At 40.7% G+C, this 21,167-nt stretch overlaps 1 protein-coding gene across 7 annotated transcripts in view; it reads left to right on the top strand.

Moving 5' to 3' along the window:
- Window positions 1-21,167, top strand: part of LOC131039436 (uncharacterized) — a 107,881-nt gene that overhangs the window by 72,250 nt on the left and 14,464 nt on the right. For all 7 annotated transcript variants that reach the window (XM_059213561.1, XM_057972211.2, XM_057972206.2 and 4 more), the window contains 4 exons: window positions 8,641-8,728; window positions 8,959-9,022; window positions 9,179-9,248; window positions 9,335-9,424. In XM_059213561.1, coding sequence (XP_059069544.1) covers window positions 8,641-8,728; window positions 8,959-9,022; window positions 9,179-9,248; window positions 9,335-9,424 — 312 coding nt within the window. The remainder of the gene's footprint in view (window positions 1-8,640; window positions 8,729-8,958; window positions 9,023-9,178; window positions 9,249-9,334; window positions 9,425-21,167) is intronic.

Genomic DNA, 21,167 nt, shown 5'->3' with positions numbered 1-21,167 from the left:
ATTTTGCCATAGGGGCCACACTGGCGCAGGTTGGCGACCACGGGCTAGATCACCCGGTCTACTTTGCAAGCAGACTCCTGTCGAAGGCAGAGAAAAAATATAGCACCACAGAAAGGGAAGCCCTCGGGATGGTGTACTCCGTCCAGAAATTTCGACATTACTTGCTGGCCACCCTGTTCACATTTTATGTGGACCACCAGGCGTTAATGTACCTGGTAAACAAGCCAATTATCCAAGGACAAATCAGCCGATGGCTGCTATTGCTGCAGGAATTTACATTTAACATTATCGTAAGACTTGGGAAAAGCCATGTGATAGCTGACCAGCTGTCGAGAATCCAGTCAGGAGAACCAGCCGAAGGAGTGAATGAAGATTTTCCAGACGCTCACTTATTTCGCATCGTGGTTCTCCCCACATGGTACGCAAACATGGGGGAATACTTGTCGACATCACGGTTTCCAAGGGAGATGCCACCAGGAGAAAGAAGAAAACTGGTACTGAGGAGCAGGACATTCCAACTCATTAATGGCCTCTTGTATAAAATGGGACCCGACCAGATCCTACGGCGATGTGTCCTAGAAGAGGAAATTCAGGGCGTCCTAAGGGAAGCACATGAAGGGCCCGCAGGTGGACACATGGGGCCCGACACCACGGTGAGGAAAGTTCTGTTGGCAGGACTGTGGTGGCCGACACTACATAATGACGCTAGAGAGTGGGTGACGAGCTGTGATACATGCCAACGGGCCGGACGACCATTAAAGAGGGATTTTATGCCCCTCAACCCATCGAATGCCTAGGAACTGTTTGAGAGATGGGGATTGGATTTCATCGGACCATTAAAATCAAGTAGAGCCCGACGATGTAGATACATTGTAGTGGCAACAAAATACTTGACCAAGTGGGTGGAGGCACGGGCCTTACTGGACAATTCGGCGGTCAATACAGCAAAATTCATCTATGAACACATCATTATGCGATATGGGATTCCAATCCAACTGACGAGTGACAGAGGAGGACATTTTGTAAATCACATAATCCGATTGCTAACAACGGAGTTCAAAATTTTCCACTCCTTATCAAGCCCCTACTATCCGCGGGCGAATGGGCAGGCCGAGGCGACCAATAAAATAATCATGTCGGTGATTTATAAGTCTTGCGGAGTGGAGAAGGATGATTGGGAGGAGCGCCTACCGTCAGTACTTTGGGCATACCGAACAACTTACAAGGTAACTACTGGACAGACTCCCTTCTAGCTAATGTATGGACAAGAAGCCGTGGTGCCAGTTGAATTCATGGTGCCGAGTCTCTGGATCGCCATCAATAATTGACTTGGCGACATGGAGAGCCTGAGAGAGAGACTGTACGCTTTGAACAAATTGGATGAACGAAGGATGATGGCTCAGTGGGCGACAGAGACAGCCCAGCAAAGACGGAAGGTTTGGCACGACAAGCATCTCCGGCAAATGAAGTTTACTCCTGGGCAGTTGGTGTTGAAATTCAACGGAAGGAACGAAATCAAACTTGGGAAATTCAAAGTGTGTTGGCTAGGGCCCTTCAAGGTACGCGAGGTCAATACCAACGGGGCAATTAAGTTGTGGACGCTGGACGGGGAAGAGATACCAGACGCCGTCAATGGGTCAAAATTAAAAGTTTACCACGAACGAAGGGAGCTTGGACCATCCAGTTAGGATGCTTGAAAAAAAAAAAAAAAGGGGTTGTACGATGACCGTATTGTACGAATATATTTAATTTTTTTAGTACGCTAACCGTACCATACGGAATTAAAAAAAACAAAAAAAAACGTGGGGCCACCGTACGGTGGAACCACCGTGCGGTGGTCACACCGACGGTGGATGCCACCGTGCGGTGGTCACCGCACAAAAAGAAAACCCCCGCGTAGCAAAAAAAATAAAAACTGACGCGCAGCCGCACACACCTGCACATGCCCGCAACCCGCACACGCACAGCCCGCACAAGCCCGCACAGACACACACACACAGCCCGCACAAGTCCGCAGTAGCCGCACAAAGCCGCACAAGTCTGCAGTAGCCGCACAAGGGAGCACCGTACGCTAGGGAAGCTTATTTAAAAAGCGGCAGACGGGTTTTTGTTTTTAAAAAAGGTTATAAAAGCAAAATTGAAGAAGTAATCTGGGACTAATGGACATAAACAGGAACAAGGCAGATTGGCGGAAATGGTTGCAGCCGTTAGAAGACAAGTTGCACGGAGGGCAAAAAGAAACCAGTGCAGACACAGGGAAACGGATTTTGCCATCTGGGGTGCGTATTGCAGGTAGCCTCGGTATGAGCACTAGTCAAAAAAGCAAGAAGCATCGTCCCAAACCCTTGGCGACAAAGGACAGATGAAATAACAGCAGATAGTATTGTGTTCGAGGGTTTGAATGGAATAGACTGTTGGAACTGGTGGGCAAAGACACCTCAGGATGATCTGATAAAGAAAAGCCTTCGCCAGGCACAGGTACACTGGGTCGTCCAGATGCCAGTTTTTTCGATAAAGGACTTTGAGGTGGTTTTGCGTGCCATGATTGGCAGCTATGACAAACATCGCCACCAGTCGGTATTTGATTATCAACACCAGAGGATAACAGTGTCATTCACGGCAGGCGAGTTCACTAGGGTATTTGGCATACCGGGGGTGAAAGGGAAAAAAATACACTTCACAGAAAATATCCCCAGAAAATCGTGCCACACTGCTGCAGTTGATGTTGCGCGATAACCTTACCCAGGGAGAAAAAGATAGCCTCAAGAGTGCAGGCAAGAGTCGGGGGGTGAAGAAACAATTTTTCGCCAAGGTAGTATGGCGATGCCTGTTGTCGGTGGTGAAGAGTCGCCTCACAGCTGCCAGCCGCACGTCGGACATAGCCATTACACAGGTAGTGTTGATGAATGGGCTGCACAATGGAGTGGTATACGATTGGGCGTCACTATTGGCGGATAGGATGGACGAGTTCATGACGCTGCAATACAAAAATTTCTACATGCCGCATCACGCCATCGGATTATTCCTCGACGCAGTCCGCACGCAGATCACACCGGGCTCACAACCATTGGAGCTGCAGGGCCGTGTTGCACCAGACTAGCTGCCCATATTCTATTGGTCACACTTGGACGTCTTGGCACATGGCACAGAGGCACGTTTGGGCACAAAAAGAAAGAAGGCTGCCATGTCCGATACGGAGTCTGACACAGAAGAGTCCGAGGCTGAGGATGCAGAAAGTGGCAGGGAGGAATCCATAGACACCTCCCAGGTAAGTGGAGGAAGCTTCCGACTGACAGGGAGAAGAGGCGACTAGTTGCCTGAAGAGGGAGTAGTGGAGTCGGCAGGTATAGTAGGGTCTACTTCAGCATCACAGGTGCAGGTCCACTTTACACCAGCCCGCTTACCGGAGACTTGTCAGTTGGCGGTGCCGCGGTCCTTCGGGACAGTGAGTGTAGTCACCACGGTACCAGTTCCTAGCTTCGGGCAGCCTCGGGTGATGATAGCGATGACACCACCACGGGTGGAGACCTTGGCGAGTGTAGAGACTTCCATGGCCCACGATGTGCCAGAGGCTTCCATGGTGCACAGTGTGCCGGATGTGACAGGACATGATGTGCTAGGGTTGCCCGGATATATGCAGGAGGCAATGACGGCAACAGGCACTCTTCATGATGACCTCACTAACTGGTTGAGCCATTACCAGATGGCACTCGTGGCACCGGGAGAGGCCACTCTATCCCCAGGGTGGACCATGTATTCCTTGGATGTCATTGATCTCGAGGAAGGGAGTTCCCCGAGCAGCAGGGCGGTTCAGAGGGTTGCCTCACCCCCTGCGGTGGTAGTAACCAGTCCGTATAGAGCAGAGGGGGTGCCTGTGGGAAGTCAGTAGGGTGCAGAGTTGGAGCAGTTTATTACCGAGATGACTCTGGGAGCACAGCGGCTTGTGTCATCTGCCACGCTCCAGGCCGAATCGACCATGGTTGAGCGGATGGAGGGGTTGTTGACCTTTGCTCGCACCGAATGCCGAGCTGAGTTTGAGAGGTGTTTTGAGTGTGCTGGGTGGCCGGCCACGGAGAGCCTGGCGATGCTGGAGGCTTGGCGCCTCACTGAGGGGGTTGGCGAGACCCAGATGCAGTCGTTGGTGAGAGAGGTAGAGTAGGCCTTCCGTGAAGGTTATCTGGAGCTTCGGAGGTCACAACAGATGGCAACCACAGTTGAGGCTTTGAGGGTGGCAGCAGTAACAGCTCGGGAGGAGCTGGCTACCAGGCTTCGAGAGCTAGAGGCTACCATGGCACAGAACTAGACAGCGATGGACACTTTAGTAGCAGAGAAGTCTGCCTTGCTGATACAGTTGGAAGAGGAGAGGGCCTCGAGGGAGCTGTTGGAGACTCGGTTGGTCAGTGCCTTGGAAAGTGTGGACAAGAAGGATAAGGAGGTGCTCGAGGCAGCCTATATGGTAAAGACTGTTATGGAGCGGCAGATGGTCGCGGAACGGGATCTCAAGAGGAGGACGGAGCAGGTGTATGAGCTCCGTGGGCGCTTGGTGTCCACTGCTACACCACCACCGGCACCTTCTTCATCAGGGACGCCTTCTGTACTTAGTTTTTTTTCTTTTGGATTTTTGCGAGCTCCATGTATTCTCCATTTTGTTGTAAGTCGCTTGGAGACGACTTTTCTTTTTGGGGGGGATGATGTTAGCCGCATTATTGTATACGGGAATAAGACTAGTTAATTAAGTCGTAATTGAGTTTGTTAGTTGGCAGCCGAGGGGTGGTAGTTGTGGTGTGACGGTTGGCACTCGCACCCCCTCGGTATCTTTATATACTTCAGAATGTAACTTGCAACACACGAATTATGAATGGAATAACATATCTGATACTTGTCTGATATCTATGGCATTGTTCTGCATTACGTACTTTATGCTTTAAGTATTCACCCGAGAGGGCAAACAACATCCATGTCCAATGTGGCTTACTGAGTGTTGAAGTAGAATAATAATTAGCAACCTTGTGAAGGTTTTGTGATCATAAGAAAATCTAAAGGCTCATATCTGTTCCAGGATCCAGCTGTCCTCCCAAAAGTGAGCAACTGGACCATTGCCACTCCACCATGTAACCTTGTCTTTGATTTGTGCTAGTCTTTGTTTGATTTATCCAGCAGCTCTTAATAGGCTGCCCTTCCATTTAAATATTACACAGCATTTTGTTTGTGCATCATATGTTGTTGGGCCAAGAAATGAGTTTCCATGCATAATACATTGCCAAGGCCAAATTTTATTTACTTGGATTCTTGATTTTGAGTCCTCCATTGGTTTTGGGCTGCATGATTTGTGTCCAAGCCACAAGTGGAAATTTGAATTTTGTATTTATGCCCTGCCAGAGAAGGTTTGCTGAATCTGAATTTTGTCCTTCTCAATGACTTTTGGAAGGGGAAATACCTTGAGGCTGGAATACCTGTGTCCTCTCTCAATGGCCAGCAGATGCAAAAGTTTACCATTGTCTTGTTCCTTTTTTAAGGTAGAGGAGAAGTAGTTCACTCTTCATAAATTTATAATGAATATGTGGGGGCCGAGTGGTTCTCCTTGGCAAAATCCTTGTGTAGTTGATCACCTCTCAACATGTAAATTAGATTCATCTCAGTTTGATATAACTTACACTTTTGAACACAAATTTGTCATCATTTTATATGGGATTGTATGTTTACTATCTTATTTATCACTCCTTTTAAATTTCTATAATGTTGATATATATTTATATTGTCTACAATATTAAAGAAATAGTTGCTGTGACAGCCGAGATGCAGCCTCCATTAGAAACATTATATTACTTCAATTGCAATGACAGCTCACGTAGGTGCATGTTTTAGTTGCTTCACACTGTAGTGAAGCTCTTAGACATTTAGAAAAATTAAGCATTGTTTAATTACATGAATAATGGATTAAGTTGGTGGAAGAGTGGGAGAAAATTATCAACAATCTTGATAGTCAGAATTTGGATATTTGTGGCAGCCATATTCTATGAGAAAAAATATTAGCATGTGTATGAAATTATGAATTGCAAGTGTTTCAAAATTACTGTTAAGTTTGTAATCTATGTATTGAAATAATGTTTTGGTAACTCTGTATTGTTATGATATATTGACTGTCCAACAACTGTGGCATTTCTTATTTATAGAAATTTGTAATGTCCCCTTCTCAGTGATGTGCATTCAGTGGTCCATTGGCCTATTCCGGAGACCTGTAGGCTAATTGGAAAGGAGAATTAGGGTTTCCAACTGTTGTGGAGTTCTGCACGAGCTTTCTAGGGTTTGTCAAGAGGGAATTCTTTAGTTCTGCTTATGGTTTCCTTCTGGGTTTTCCATGAACTCCAGGGTGGCATAACATGCATTTGTTTCTTTGGTGAAGTCAGAACTTACTATTTTTAGTAAGTTAGGGTTTGGCTATTTGGTTGATGCAGTTCTACTGAGCTTTCCAAGCTCTTTCTCTGGGTGCGAAGATTATGTTTTTCGGAGCAGTATTTCTTGACTTACTATTTTTAGTAAGTGGTTGTGTTGAGCATTTCTATTTTTAGCAGTCTCGGACAGGGTTCTGACTCAACACAATTCAGTGGTCTTCATCGCACAGCTTCATCCTTGATTTTGGTATTAATCAGTATTGGAGTTATAAGTTATTTAATTAAATATTAATTCCTTATCCTAAGGTTTGATATTTAATTACTTCATTACTGATTAATCGTGTTTTGGGTGACTTAGGGAAAAGGATAAATATATGCTACTAATATCATTATTTCCCTTAGTCAGGCGGTGCTGAGAATGATTAAACATGTCATGTTCATATTGTTTTAATATTGCAAGTTGTTCACCTAGCAAAAGTTCAAACTTTGCCTAGGGAGTTGGAAATAAGAGGACGCCATTTTGAAGGAACATGTTTAATTAAATTCAAATGTGTTGGGTGCATTGGAGGACATGTAATTTGGGCGAATTTGTGTGCATTTGCATTTGAATTTGGTGGAGCAAGAAGTTATAAATAAGAGCCTTGGGCTCTCTTTTTGGGGATCTTTGAAAATTGCATCGTTATGCTGCCGGTTTGGCTACTGAAAATCTGAGCTTCGAAGTTGGCTTCCTAGCTGAGTCTCAGTTTCGTACTTGCAATATAGTACCTAGCTGTGCCTTTGTGTTCCCATTGCAGATTGGTTAATGAGTTGCAGATTATGGAGTGTTCGATGTTGGATTTGATTGCTTCTGGTTGCTGGTCGCGGGACTGCTGAAAGTGAAATTTGCTCATATCTCTTAACCAGGCGACTCCATCCATCTGGGTACCGGCTCATCCTTCCTTCCAAGCTATGGCAATACAATGTGTGAGTTTTTAGCATGTTAAAATGAGCAATGAATTTAATAGATAAAATCGAAATTCCTAGGCTAAGTGTGGGTTTTCTGTTTTGCATTGGGATGCGTGAAAAATAAAAATGGGTTTGTTTGGGATGTGCCTTTGATTGGTTGTCATTGCATTTGATGTACGGTGGGATTGGGATTGATTTGAGTTGATTCGGGCAAAAAATGAGTGAGTTATGAGTGTTTTGATGTTTCCATAGGCTGCTGAAACTGTACTTTCAGCCTGTAGATCAGTGTAACAGAAAATTATAGTCATGTTGTAGAAATCTGCAATTATTCATCTCATCTCATTTCTATATTGTAAGGTTGTTTCAGTAGTACTGATCATCCCCTTCTTTCTGCTTTCTTTTGTAATTACCCACTGCATAAGTGGAAGAGGCTGGCTTGCTGCCTTCTAAGTTTTGTAATTCAATTTTGTAATCAGTCCTTCCGTTGAATAAGTGGTCGAGTGATAAGTTCAATTCAATGGTCCTCCCGCTGAAATATGCGGTAGAGTGATAGCTTAATGTATTGTCCTCCCGCTGAAATACGCGGTAGAGTGATTGAACTTCAGTTTATTGTAATTTTCCCTTGGTCGGTTTACCGCTAAGAGCTTTTGTTTCTATCCTGCTGGATAAGCAGAAGGGGCTGGCTTGCCGCCCATGCATTGTAATTTTCAGTTTGATTATGATTGCTAACGATCCCCAGAACACCGTATGCTCTCACCCTCCCAGTCTGGGCTCTCGGTGAACAAAAGGTGGAAGGGTTCCCTTTCAGTTGTTTGGCTTATTCCTCTAACCTTAACGGGTTATTTGTTGTGGATGAATTGTTATTGGTCTAAAAACAAAAAAAAAATTACTGGGATATTACAAAATTTGTGTGGCTGTTAACTTCCACTGCTTCTTTGTGAAAATAGTATATCATACATTGTGTTTTATGATGATTTATTTTCCTTTTTATTATTGGTTTTTGTAGTAAGTTTTCTTGACAGTGTCCAATTTGCAGAACGATATATTAATCATTTTTTATTGGTTAGCTGCCTGGTATTTGGTTGCCATCTATGAAAACCCTTTAAGATTGTAGTTATTTATCAGGCACATATCTGAATTTGAGAAGGGCAGTGCTTCTTAATTTGAGTTTGATAGTTTTTGCATTGTTTATGGGGTGTTAAACCTTCTGTAGTCACTTTTGTATATACTTTATATTATGTCAAGATGATTGAGTGCATTATAATAATTCCTATTGCCTTATTATGGTATGATTGGTTGACAGATAAATTTCAGGCTGATCATGTTCAGGCCTTTCATTGGAGAGGTACTTGTTGGGAAGCTAAAGAAATCTGACAAAAGTGGAATATATTGTATAATCGTAAACTCTTTCCTGTTTTATTTTTTCGTTTCTTCATTTTAGGTCTTGTGATAGCTGGTTTCTTATATTTGAAGTTCTTCTATATCTAGAATGTTTCTGTGCATGGTTCTTTTTTGCTTAAATGGGTTTCCTGTTTTGATCATTACATCATCTGGTGAAGTTATCTACTGCTTGAGCATGTTCCTGTAAATGTTTGATGTAATGTTTCCTTGATGATTTCAGTGTCTTTAGGTTTCTTTGATGATATCCATGTACCGGAACATCATCTTCAACAACCAAGCACATTGTATATTTTCTTACCTTGCTTTTCTGGAAGGCATGAATTTTAAGGAAATACTGAATTTGTTTCTATCCTGGGATTCTACTATTTAGAATATTTGTGTTTCTATATATACTTCTATACTTTTCTCATGTTGTATTATGTATTGAGGTGGTGCTACAGTGATGAGAAAGAAAATGTGTGGAAGTGGGACTATGATGGCGCTGAGTTGTTCTTGGATCTAGATGAAGAGGTTTGTTCTAGAATCAATATTTTGTTTTTTTAGAAAAATGTGCTTCATATTTTTTGATCGATCTCTGGAATCCTATTTTTTTGCAGGTGCGATTTCGAGTCACACAGCTGAAGTATCCTCCCATACCACTTGAACAAGAGAACGATGCCAAACCATTTGCACCCATGGAAATAATTGTATGTAATATTTATGGTCATCATAGGAAGTTTCTATGCCAGTACAATTTCTGTATTTTTAAACAATTGAGATCTTTTACATACAAAAAATGACATTTCTTGTATGATTGCATGTTCTGTGAGTTTACTGAGATTTAACAGATGCTATCTCATTCAAAATTACTAGAAGAAAATGTAATGTCCCCATACAATCCCTAAAACCAAACAAGCAAAAAGAGGCATTTATTGTCCAGGCATGGCAGGCCAAGGACACCTTAAATTTAGTCAGTATCAGAAGCAATGATTGTACATAGCAAGAATAGTAAAATAAGGGATGCTCACCATTCTTCATTAAGTAGTTTGGATATGCAGCAAACAGTTATGTTGTGAGAAAGCTCTTGTATTATCTTTACAAATGAAGATAGCTTACAATACCAAACAAGATATAAATACAGCGTTCCCTGATTAAAGACTCATATAAAGGATAATCCGATTCTCCTAATAAACTGCCTCATGATTGAATTTGAAGTCAGAAACCTTCATCCATGTCTTCATGAGTGAGTAAGTTGACAATAGCAATCTAACTATTAGTAACCTCACAATGACAAGCAAGGATTGACATCATCATGCTACAGGCGATCTATTCAGTTAGGTTGATACTACATAGCCCGATCCTATAAGAAATCCTCATCAAAGTATACTGCAGTCAAAGGGATGTGATTTGGTTAGTTTGAAAAGTCAGCAAGAAAGACAAGCAAATCATAATATGAGGTGATCATACGTATGAGATAAAAGCAGCAAATTTAAGAAAGAAGACATCTACTACATAGCATAGATGACACACTCGCCGAAAACTCGGTGAGTGACAAAAACTCGCCAAGTTTTTGGACTTGGCGAGTAGTAATGACTTCTACTCGCCAGGAAACTCGCAGAGTTTTTGGTGAGTTTTTGTCAAAAACTCGCATTACAGCCGAAAACGGCAAAAAATACATTCATTTTTTGTTTTTCAATATGGTTTTGGGCTGAGAAGGGGGAAACTCACTTGGAAGGGCTTGCAAGGTGATTTGGAGTGATTATTGAGTGATTTCAAGTGGATTTGAAGGTGATTTGAAGGGAAAATCAGATTCCCAGGTAAGTTTTTTAATTTTTTTTCTATGCTTTTTTAAAACAATTTGTTTATTTTTTGTTGCATTTAGATTGATTAAAAATGATTCCTAGGTAGTCTAAATCATTTCTAAGTTATTTACACAAAATTTAACACAAGTTTTGTTGAATTTTCTCAATTTTTTTGAAGAATCTAGTTTTCAAAAAAAATTTCAAACCCTACTTTAAAAAAAAAAAACTTCGAATGATGTCTAAATTTATTTAAACTAATGTAGATAGTTTGCTTAGTGCTAAATTGTTTAACTTAAATGTTAATTTTTTTTTTCACTTTGTATGTGTAGGTTAAGTAAAGCATTAATCATGGCAAGGGAGCAATGGCCACTAGATCCATGCCCATCTGGATATATAGGCACCCGTCCTAGAGGTGCTAGAGATGGGTTATGGAGGTATGCCTATGAGGGACTCGATCCTGGGTCAATTATATGCATAAAGTGTGAGAGAATACTTCATGGAGGCATCAACCGCCTCAAATACCACCTTGCAGGAATAGATAGGCATGATGCTAGAGCATGCCCTGGGACCAGTGAAGAAATAAAAAGACAAATGAATGCCCTACTTGCAGCTGGGGAAGAGAAGAAATTGCAAAGGGAGAGGGCAAAGCTAGCCATGAGATCAGCCATAGCTGAATCTCAAGGTGTTTCTATTGACCTTGAAGAGGAAGAAGAAGCACTTGAGGGCATAGTGGGCTCTCGGCGTGGCCCACGTATCCGCAAACCCACCATCACTTTGCCCATTGCTTCTGCTTCCTCTAGTAGAGTACCTGACACTGTTCCACTTCCATCACAACGATCAGGGTCGATAGGTAATTATTTTGTGCCCAGGAACACACCTGGAGCACAACCATCATTAGAGGCCACTGGATGGAATAAGGAGGTACATGAGAAAACTGACATTGCAGTTGTTGATTTTTGGTACTTCAACACCATTGCATTCAATGTGGCGGAGAATGCTTATTGGCTGAATTTGGTGACTGCTATGACAGTTTCAGGAAAGGGGTACAAGGCCCCTTCTCACAGGGATTTGAGTGGGAGGTTAGTAAATTACTACATAGTCCACTTGATTTGATTTTTAATTATTTTTTAGATTTCTTGTTTATTAAATCAAAATTGTGTACTAAGACCTAATTTCACTTTGCACTTACAAGTTGCTCACAAATGCAGTTGCTAGGGCAAGAGAAGTGATGGAGGATCAAAAAATTGAATGGGCAAATTATGGCTGCACCATTCTTTCTGATGGGTGGACAGATGACAAGAACCGCACCATCATCAATTTTTTGGTCGCTTGCAAGGACAATGTAGTGTTCTTGAAATCTGTTGATGCCTCCAGCAAGGTGAAAAATGCAGAAACATTGGCTGGAATGTTGGAGCATGTCATCATGGAGGTGGGGGTAGAGAATGTGGTGCAAATCATCATAGATAATGCAGCAACATATGTGTCAGCAGTTAGAATCCTTTTGAATTATCACCTTTAGGCATTAACAATATTTTCATTTGTTGTGGGCTTTGTTTTACTTGGTTGCATATTTCTTAAGAATAAATTCTTCTTTTGCAGAAAGAATCCTCCAAGAGAGGCACCCCACTCTTTTTTGGACACCTTGTGTAGCACATGTCCTTGACCTTCTTTTGGAGGACATAGGAAAACTTGAGTGGGTGACTCCAGTTGTGGAAGATGCAAGGAGGATCACCAAATATATTTACAATCACCCTTGGGTCCTAAATTTGATGAGACAACACACTCAAGGGAAAGATTTGGTGAGAGCTGGTGTCACAAGGTTTGGAACGATTTTCTTGACGTTGCAAAGCATTCTTGCTGCATTGACTTCTTTGAAACAAATGTTTGTGAGTGGAGAATGGCTTAACTCATCTTATTCAAAGAAGCCTGAAGGAGAGGTTGTCGCATGCATAGTCTTCAATAGCCAATTTGCACAAAGGGCTGCAGAGATTGTGAAGGTTGTTACTAACTTACTTCAAAACTTTAGTTTTTAAATTTTAGTTATTCTTGATTCAAGTCTCTCATTACTAATTTGTAACTTCATTATTTAAATTTTGATCTTTCTATAATTTGTATTTTTCAATTGTAGGTGTTAGAGCCCTTGGTTCGAGTTCTTCGCTTGGTGGATGGGGATAAAACCCCAATGGGATATCTTTATGAGGCCATGGATAGGGCCAAGGAGTCTATAAAAAATTACTACAAGGGGGATAGGCTCAAATTTGATCCCATTTGGGAAATTGTTGATAGGAGGTGGAACAATCAGCTCCACCAACCCATTCATGTAGCAGGGTACTTCCTCAACCCTCGTTTTAGGTTCGGGGGTTCTTACTCAGATTTGAATGGAGAAGTCATGGAGGGCCTCAGTACATGCATTGAGAGGATGGTACCTGATGTTGAGGAGAGAGACCTCATTGTGAGTGAGCTCCAAAATTATGAGGGAGGCAGGGGTAAGCTATTCTCTTTAGAGTTGGCTAGGAGAGGAAGAACCACTCAAACCCCAGGTATAACATTTGCCATTTGGATTTTGGGATCTAAAGACTAAAATGATTGATAAATCATGTTTTCTCTTTTCTCTTTGCTTACTAACTTTTCCATTTTATTTATTTTGCAGATGCTTGGTGGCAAAATTGGGGTGGAAACATCCCACATCTCAAAAAATTTGCCCTCAGAGTCTTATGTCAGCCTTGCAGTTCATCCAATTGTGAGCGCAATTGGAGCTTGCTTGAAGCAATCCACACGAAGAAGAGGAGCAAGTTAGCGCAGAAATGGCTCAATGACCTTGTCTACGTGCAATATAATCTTCGATTGCACGTAAGGAAGGTAGAGGAACTAGAAGGTGGTCCAATTGACTTGGATGATATAGATCCTTACAGTGATTGGACATCACAGGAGCAGCCTCCATTGTTTTCCGACACTGACATCACTGATTTGGAGAGGCAGGCTATGGAGGAGGGGGGTGGATTTGGTTTCAGGCTGGATGACATTGAGGAGGATGAGGATGAGGATGAGGATTCATTGCCAGTGCCAGAAGCAGGTGGAGACATAGCTTCATCCAGGATGGAGGATGAGTCTCAATCAACCATACCGAGCGAGGAGGCACAATCACGCCCAGTCCCACAGCAGACTTATATGACTAGACAGTCTAGACCCTCTAATTCTACCTCTCCCCAAGTTTTTGCTAGAGTTGGGAAGAGGAAGTTGTAATTGTAATTTATAATGATGTATTTACTTTTGTTTTTACAAAAACTATTTAGTAATTTACTATTTTGCTTCCAGGCTTCCAGCCATCAGCATTCCTCATGAGGATGCGATTTTGTAGACACTTTGCATTTAAATATATCTAGAATCAGCTTGTTTCTTTTGTGTTATCATTTATTGACTCATTGGATGCATCTTCTCATTAAATTTTGCAAAAAAAATGCATTTTTTACTAAGTTTAAGCGTGTTTTTAAGTTGCCGAGTTTTTCGCCGAGTTTTTTCGAGTTTTTCCCGAGTTTTCGCCGAGTTTTTTTCCCAGGGGCTTGACAAGTCGAGCCGAGTCGCGAGTAGTTCAACTATGCTACATACTATCTAAGGCAATGGTCACCCTTAACTAATGTAGCTCTTTCATTAAGGGGTTGATGAACAGCATGTAGGGATAACTGATTTACAAAGTATGTCTACCAACAACTATATTGTTACAAGGCAAAGATGGTGATTGGAAGAAAGTTTTCATGGCCGACTCCATAAAGGTGACTCAAAGACAAATACGTAGCCACATTAACATGCTGGCCGACCAGATTGGTTAGGGGCCATTCATCACAGCAAGGTGTGATTAAAACAAGAGATGACAAGTAAATTTAATATCATTTAGTGAATGACGGGATTATTGAGAATAAACCATCCCAATAAGGGACATGACTATTAATATTAGATTTGTTCAATACATATATAGAGGAGGATGTATGCAACTGAAGAAGGCAGATTTTGGTTATTTTTATTTGATTCATAGCAGATTGCTAAGGGAGCCCGGTGAAGGTGGAGTATCCACCCTTTTGCAAGGCCGTAGATGCATGAGATTAAGGTATTGATATGCAGAGACAGCATTCACCATTCTCACATAAACATAAGGATTCAGATCAGACATAGCGAATAGATTGAGGACCTCTCATCCACCCATCGCGTGATAAGGAGAAACCAATCAGACACGATCTTACCACTAGAAGATCAAAGGCACATCTTGTATTGACTTCCAAGGGAGTAAACAAAGTGATAATAGTATAATTCTGCATTTACATCCATACTCAAATACATTGGGGTTACATCTGAATGCAAATTTTTATTGGAATATTATAATTAGAAATTCCAATTAAGACTATCAATTTCTGATAAAGGATTCCATATCCCTATAAGTTGAATTTTGTTTGAAGTCAATTCTATATCATTAATCAGACTGTAAAGATCATAATATAGTTGTAGTGCAAGCCATGAATAAGGGACATTACAGAAAACAAGACTCATTTCTAGATGTAGAAATTCATTTGTAGAATCAAATATTTGGTAAGGATAAATCTGAAATTGCACAGAGTAAGATGAAATTAATATGGTTTTGGTAGGACCCAAGTAGTTCGGTGTTGTTCCTTTTGACCATTTTTAGGACAGGTGGTGAAATATGCCCCCTTAATTTTTTCAATTTTCAAACACAACACTATCACCCATTAGCGTTAGCAATAAGAAAAGTATACCATCTCAACCACTTGTGCAGTGAGATGATAAGATAAAACATTGAAAGAACACTACATTTTGTTGGTATGACCAGCCACTTCCACTTATTCAGTGGGGATTACAAAGATTGACTACAAGCTTATTGAAAGAAAAACTTGGCGGTGTAACCAACCACTTCCATCTTTCAGTGGGGGATGCAAAATGAAATAACTAAAATCTGGTTGTAGCAAAAACTTGGCGGTATAACCAGCCACTTCCACTTATTCAGTGGGAAAGAGTTAGCTATCAAAACTGAAATAAGCAAGCTGTTTAGTACTACTAAATCAGCTGATACAATAAGCTAACTATGAAAAACTCAGAGATATTATTACAATATCATTGCTAATCCATAGAATGTCTAATCAAAACTCAATGCCAAATGAAATATAGTGAAAATAGAGAACTTGGACAGCATTTACCAACTCTGATTTGTGAGAGCAGTATTCCGACTTTTCTGAACAGCTACCCAGGAAATCACTGTTATGTTCATATCTCTCGAATCTCCTCTGAATGAGCTCAAACTGGAAGCAAATGAAGCATGGAGGCTGGGCAACCATGTAAGGACAGCAAGCCCTCTCAAAGAACAACTCAAATAGCACACACTCCAATGCAGCCCCAAAAACGTGGTATGAACAGCAAGCTGGTCCGATCAGATTTAAAAATCACACTCCTTAAATCACACAAACTGGAGCAATTGGACGCCTAGGGCATAGGAGAAGAATGAATCCGTACCCACAAAAATCAGTTCAATCCTCCAACCAGGGTGAGTAAAAACGTGAAATCGACAAAGGGTTTCCACAACTGAAAAAACCAAGAACTTGTCTATTGAATCCAATGTAAACCTCTGAATGAAGCTGCTCCAATCAGCTAGGAGTTGTCTTTCAAACTCGAAATTGCAACAAGCTAGGTATGCACGCAACTCCAAAGCTAAGACTCTGAAAACAATTCAGCAGCACTTCGTTATCTCAATATTCAGCATGTTAAATTTAGGCAATCAGATGTTAATCTAACTAATTAAATTATAATCAGACTGAGAATAAGCAGAAATAACAATAAAGCACACGACACAAGACACAAATACCCTGGGAAAACCTCCCTCTTGGAGGAAAAACCCAACATCAAAGATTTAGATCAGATCCTTTATTTATAAGCAGATTACATGAACAATATATATCAGATTACTTATCTGATTGTAGTGCCAATCTAGGGCAGATTCAAACCAAGTATATGCAGCTGTAGTATATCTTTAGAGAGAGCAGAATATCGATATCACTTGGAGAAGGAGATCGCTGAAGTATAGGACACCACTTTGCCCAACAAGCTGCCCAATGGATTTGCTTAATGATCAGATAGACTTGCAGCAGTATGAAGACTTAGATTGCTTTCTATCCTTCCAAGCTCGCTGACTAAATTCGCATAAGGCTAATGACTTATGGTATGTTTTCTTGATGAAGATAATAATGTGTTTGAAGTGTGAAATGAATCTTGTTTATATACAAGATTTATGTTCAAGTTTTCCCCAAGTCGGCTTTAACAAAATTGCCGCCATTTTTAAATATTTTAAGTTTGCCCTTTTTGGTGCCCAATTTGGGGCCTACATAAATTGCAAGTTATACCACGTTTCATTTTGGGCCCAGCCCTATCAGACATTTAATCGCTTAACCTTATTACAATATGATTAATATTTTAATTTCATTAAAATATAATCCGAACTTAGCTATCCATTTTCAACACAACATACCCAAATGAGCCTGTCAAACTTGCTTTTATAGTTTTTCTCAAGAATCAACCCTCTCCTCCAAGTCATGTGGGATTAAAAGTTTAATTTTTTTTTATTTCCCTTTTCATATGCACCAATAACTTAATAAAAATTATTAATAATTCCCAACTTCGGGGGCCACATGAGAACATCTTTTAAAAACAACTTGAAGTCATTGAGCCTAGGCATGGGGGTCAAAAAGCAACTTGGAATTGTCAAATCATTTTAGATATTACCTTCCAAAAATGTTCTCCAAGAGAACCGAATGAGCCACCCCTCAAATCGAACAACCAAAAATAGAAACTAAGTGTTGCATTGTATTGCTAAAAACGTGCTTACTAAAAATAGCATACTGCTAAAAATAGTGAGTGACTCCAAACATCTTTTAAGCACAATCCGGGTAGCAGTCAAAATTTACTAAAAATAGTAAGTTCAAAAATCTCCTTTGATGGAAATGCATGTCATCCCACTCTGAAGCTCTCAAGAAACCCCAAAAAACCCAAAAGACAAACTTCCAAACTCCTGCAAACAACCCTCTAAAATTGACCTTGAAAGAAATCTCCTCTGATGGAAATGCATGTCATACCACTCTGAAGCTCTCGAGAAACCCAAAAAAACCCAGGAGGCAAACTTCCAAACTCATGCAAACACCCTTCTGAAATCCACCTGGAAGATGGAAACCCTAGTTTAGTCTCTTGATTAGCCTACGGGTTTCCAGAATAGGTTAAAGATCCATCTAACAATCTAGAGCTAAGAAGGGGGCATTATAGGTGGGGCCCAACTAAACTTTTGAGTAGAATTGTAGATCAACCTTGTAACCTTTCACATTGATTGTGTTTCTTTAAAGTACATTTTTTGTCTATCCTAGTGTGCTAGTCTAGACCTTGATGAAATGTGTGTTCTTTAGAATAGAGAGCTAGCAAAAGTTAAACAACCTTGAAATTTGAGTCAGATTAGGGACTTGAAAGAAACTTGGCAAAAACTTGTTTGAAATTATTATTATGTAAATAAAACTATTTAAATAACAATACTAATATGATATTATTATTGTTAATAATAATAACCATAGAAATGGCTATAACAAATCATTTAGAAAGATGGAGGTTTTGTTCGACGACAAGTAGTTTGAGGTTATTTTGAATCCTCAACAAATAGGAACTCAAAATTTGACTTTGGAGGTGCAGTTGGTGGGCGACAATGGTGTAAATCCTCGTGCGGATTGTTGACGTGTTTTTTATGACGACGTCGAACACAAAATAAAGTTACCAACGGTCACCTTACTCTCTCTTGAACAAAATTAGTCCGTATGCTAAGATTGCACGAAAAGTTCAAACGGCTAACTCCAAGGTTCCTTCAATGCGTGGACGTGACTCAGTTGGTTGATGGGTTTGCTGCTAACCCAAGGGGCCTTACGTATTCACTTGAAGAGGATAACAAACTTTATTTTTATGTGAATGATTTGCAATGAAAGCCGTATTTTTTGGATTTTTGGATTTAAGAGATGCGGAAAAGTAAATGAGGAAAGGTTTAGAGGACTAAGTTAAGGTTAATCTAATCCTTTGAACATGGAGACGAGATTACTTATGCAAAATCCAACCATGCTTCTCTTCGCCAACAATGCACAACTACACGAAGGCGGTGCAATCTTCAAAGGGTGTGTTAAAGATTTTCAAATCATCGGTAGAAACCATCATCGAACAATCTCTACTGATAATTAAAGTTAAACATACACAAATAACAGAGGCTCAGACTAACTTTGCACAGTATACAACAATCAGCTGCACACCAAAAGTATCAGCACGAATCTTGCAACAAGCAATCCTATCAAATCCAGTCCATCTAATAACTTAAAGCAAAATCTATTCTAACTAAAGAGAGCAAGACCATGCAGATTGCTAAAATAGAACAAGAATACACCATCAAAATTGAACAATATATTAAGTTGGCTACTTCAACAATCCTTAGCAACAATCTCTCCTCTGTTTACAAATGAGGGGGGTCACCCCTTTATATAGGCTTCAAGCCTTGGCTACATGCAACACTCTAATTAGGGTTTCACCCTAGAAGATTCCCCACTCAAGATGCAACAAGGTGGGAATCAACAATTAATAACCCATCATGCCCTTATACAATTAATTCCATCCCATTACAATTAATTACATTCCTGCCAAAAATGGCATCCATTGTGCATTAAATGCACTTCTTTCAAATTCGCCCAACATGCGTTGAGTATTCATCCATGCAAAAATCACCCCATTATGTCATAAATGTTCCATCATTTCCACATGCGGTGGTTGCATACAAAAAGAATTTGCCATAAATTCAACATGCAATGACTGGGTCGCTATTTGGTCAAATATTCTGGCAATGAATGCGCCACCATATTGCCATGCATTCAATAGATCCTCGCCATGCAAGTGGACCCCGTCGTCGTATATCCGCTCCTGCACATCTAGAATTGTTGGAGAGAGAATTTGATTCATGAAGAATTTTCTTGAAGTTTTTCAAACTTACATGCTCTGGAGGAGATTTTTCATCAATTTTGCACATTTCCTATTTTTTAGGAATTTTCCACAAATTAGGGTTTCAAGTCCAGGAGGGAGAGAATTCTCTCGTGATTCCAAATCTGTAAAATTTTTCGGATTCTGATAAGGTTTGGTGTCTAAAAATGGAAATTTCAAAATTTTTCTTGAGGGGATTTCCACTTTTCCATTCCTCCTTGACCCTTGGACTTTCATGTGTTAGACAAATTTCTTCAGTTTTCTGGCTTGGGCGTGGAATTCATGGCGGAATTCATCACTTCCTTGATTCTCCTTGACTTAGTCATTTCAACATTCTTTCTTTGGCCAGAGTGCAATTCTCAATTGCGAAGGAATTCATGAGTTTTCCACGAGACCCCATCTTTAGTGCCCTTCATCTTTACTAGGCACAATCTTGCATTTGCCATGGAATTTCAACATTTTCTCCATTTCCAAGGCATCCTGAGTTTAGCGCCTTACTCCAATCTAGGGCGCAAATCCACCTAAGGGAAGGAATTCATTGTTATTTGATTCTTCCGTGACCAAGCTATTTCAATCATTCTTTCCTTGGTCAGGGCACAATTCTTCACTTGTTCAAGGAGGAATAAATTCTTAGCCTTTTCCATGCATCATTCATTTTGGTGCCCTACCTAAGTGTTGGGCGGTGTTTTGCATTGGTGGAGGATTCATGCACTTCTTCATCTTTCCTTGCATACCTCATTATAGCGCCTTTACCATGCCTTGGGCGGATTTTTGAACTTGTCATGGAATTCATGATTTGGAGGATTTTCCTTCATTACCCCCCTTTAGCGCCCTTCCTGAGTGTTGCGCGGAATTTCCCTTAGGTGGAGGAATTGACTATTTTTCCTTCCTTCCAAGCATACTTCATTTTGGCGCCCTCTTGAGTGGTGGGGTGGATTTTCACCATGGAGGAGGAATTCAACATTTTTATCCATTCTCCATGAGCATGCCATTTTGGCGCCCTCCTCTGGCTTTAGGTGGATTTTGATCATGAAGAAGGAATTCATGATTTCCTTGCTTCTTCCAGACTTGGGTGAATTTCTGAGCTCCTTCCGGATCAGGCTACCATATATGGATTTCAGGTGATTTCCCGGACTTAGACAAACTTCTCAAGCCTTCCACTTTAGGAATGGGGTTTCAACCAAAGAAACGGGACTCAGACTCGGCTCGGACTCAGCAAGGCCGACTCGGACTCGGACTCGGGACTCGGCATCAGACTCGGCTCCAGACTCGGCTGGACTCGGGAAAGTGAAAAACTGAAGAAATTTAGAGATTTTTAAAGATTTAAAACTTGTTTCAGACACCCTTTATTGAATACACCTTAAAGACACAAAAACATCATCAAACTCGGCTCATTTGATTACATACACAAGTATACATCAATCACATAAGCATAAACGCAAATTGTAGCTGAAGAAAATAACAAACATAGATATATAAATATTGTCAAATGTATACAATATTACAAAACTCATGGAATAAAAAATCCATGTCATCATATGATCATCATCAAATGTTTCATACAAATACCAAAGGTAAATAGTAAATACTAAATACAACTACAAGT

This window comes from Cryptomeria japonica, chromosome 10 (assembly GCF_030272615.1).
Source record: "Cryptomeria japonica chromosome 10, Sugi_1.0, whole genome shotgun sequence".
Taxonomy (NCBI): domain Eukaryota; kingdom Viridiplantae; phylum Streptophyta; class Pinopsida; order Cupressales; family Cupressaceae; genus Cryptomeria; species Cryptomeria japonica.
The sequence above is the reverse complement of the archived record's forward strand: the minus strand, read 5'-3'. Positions and strand labels throughout refer to the sequence as shown.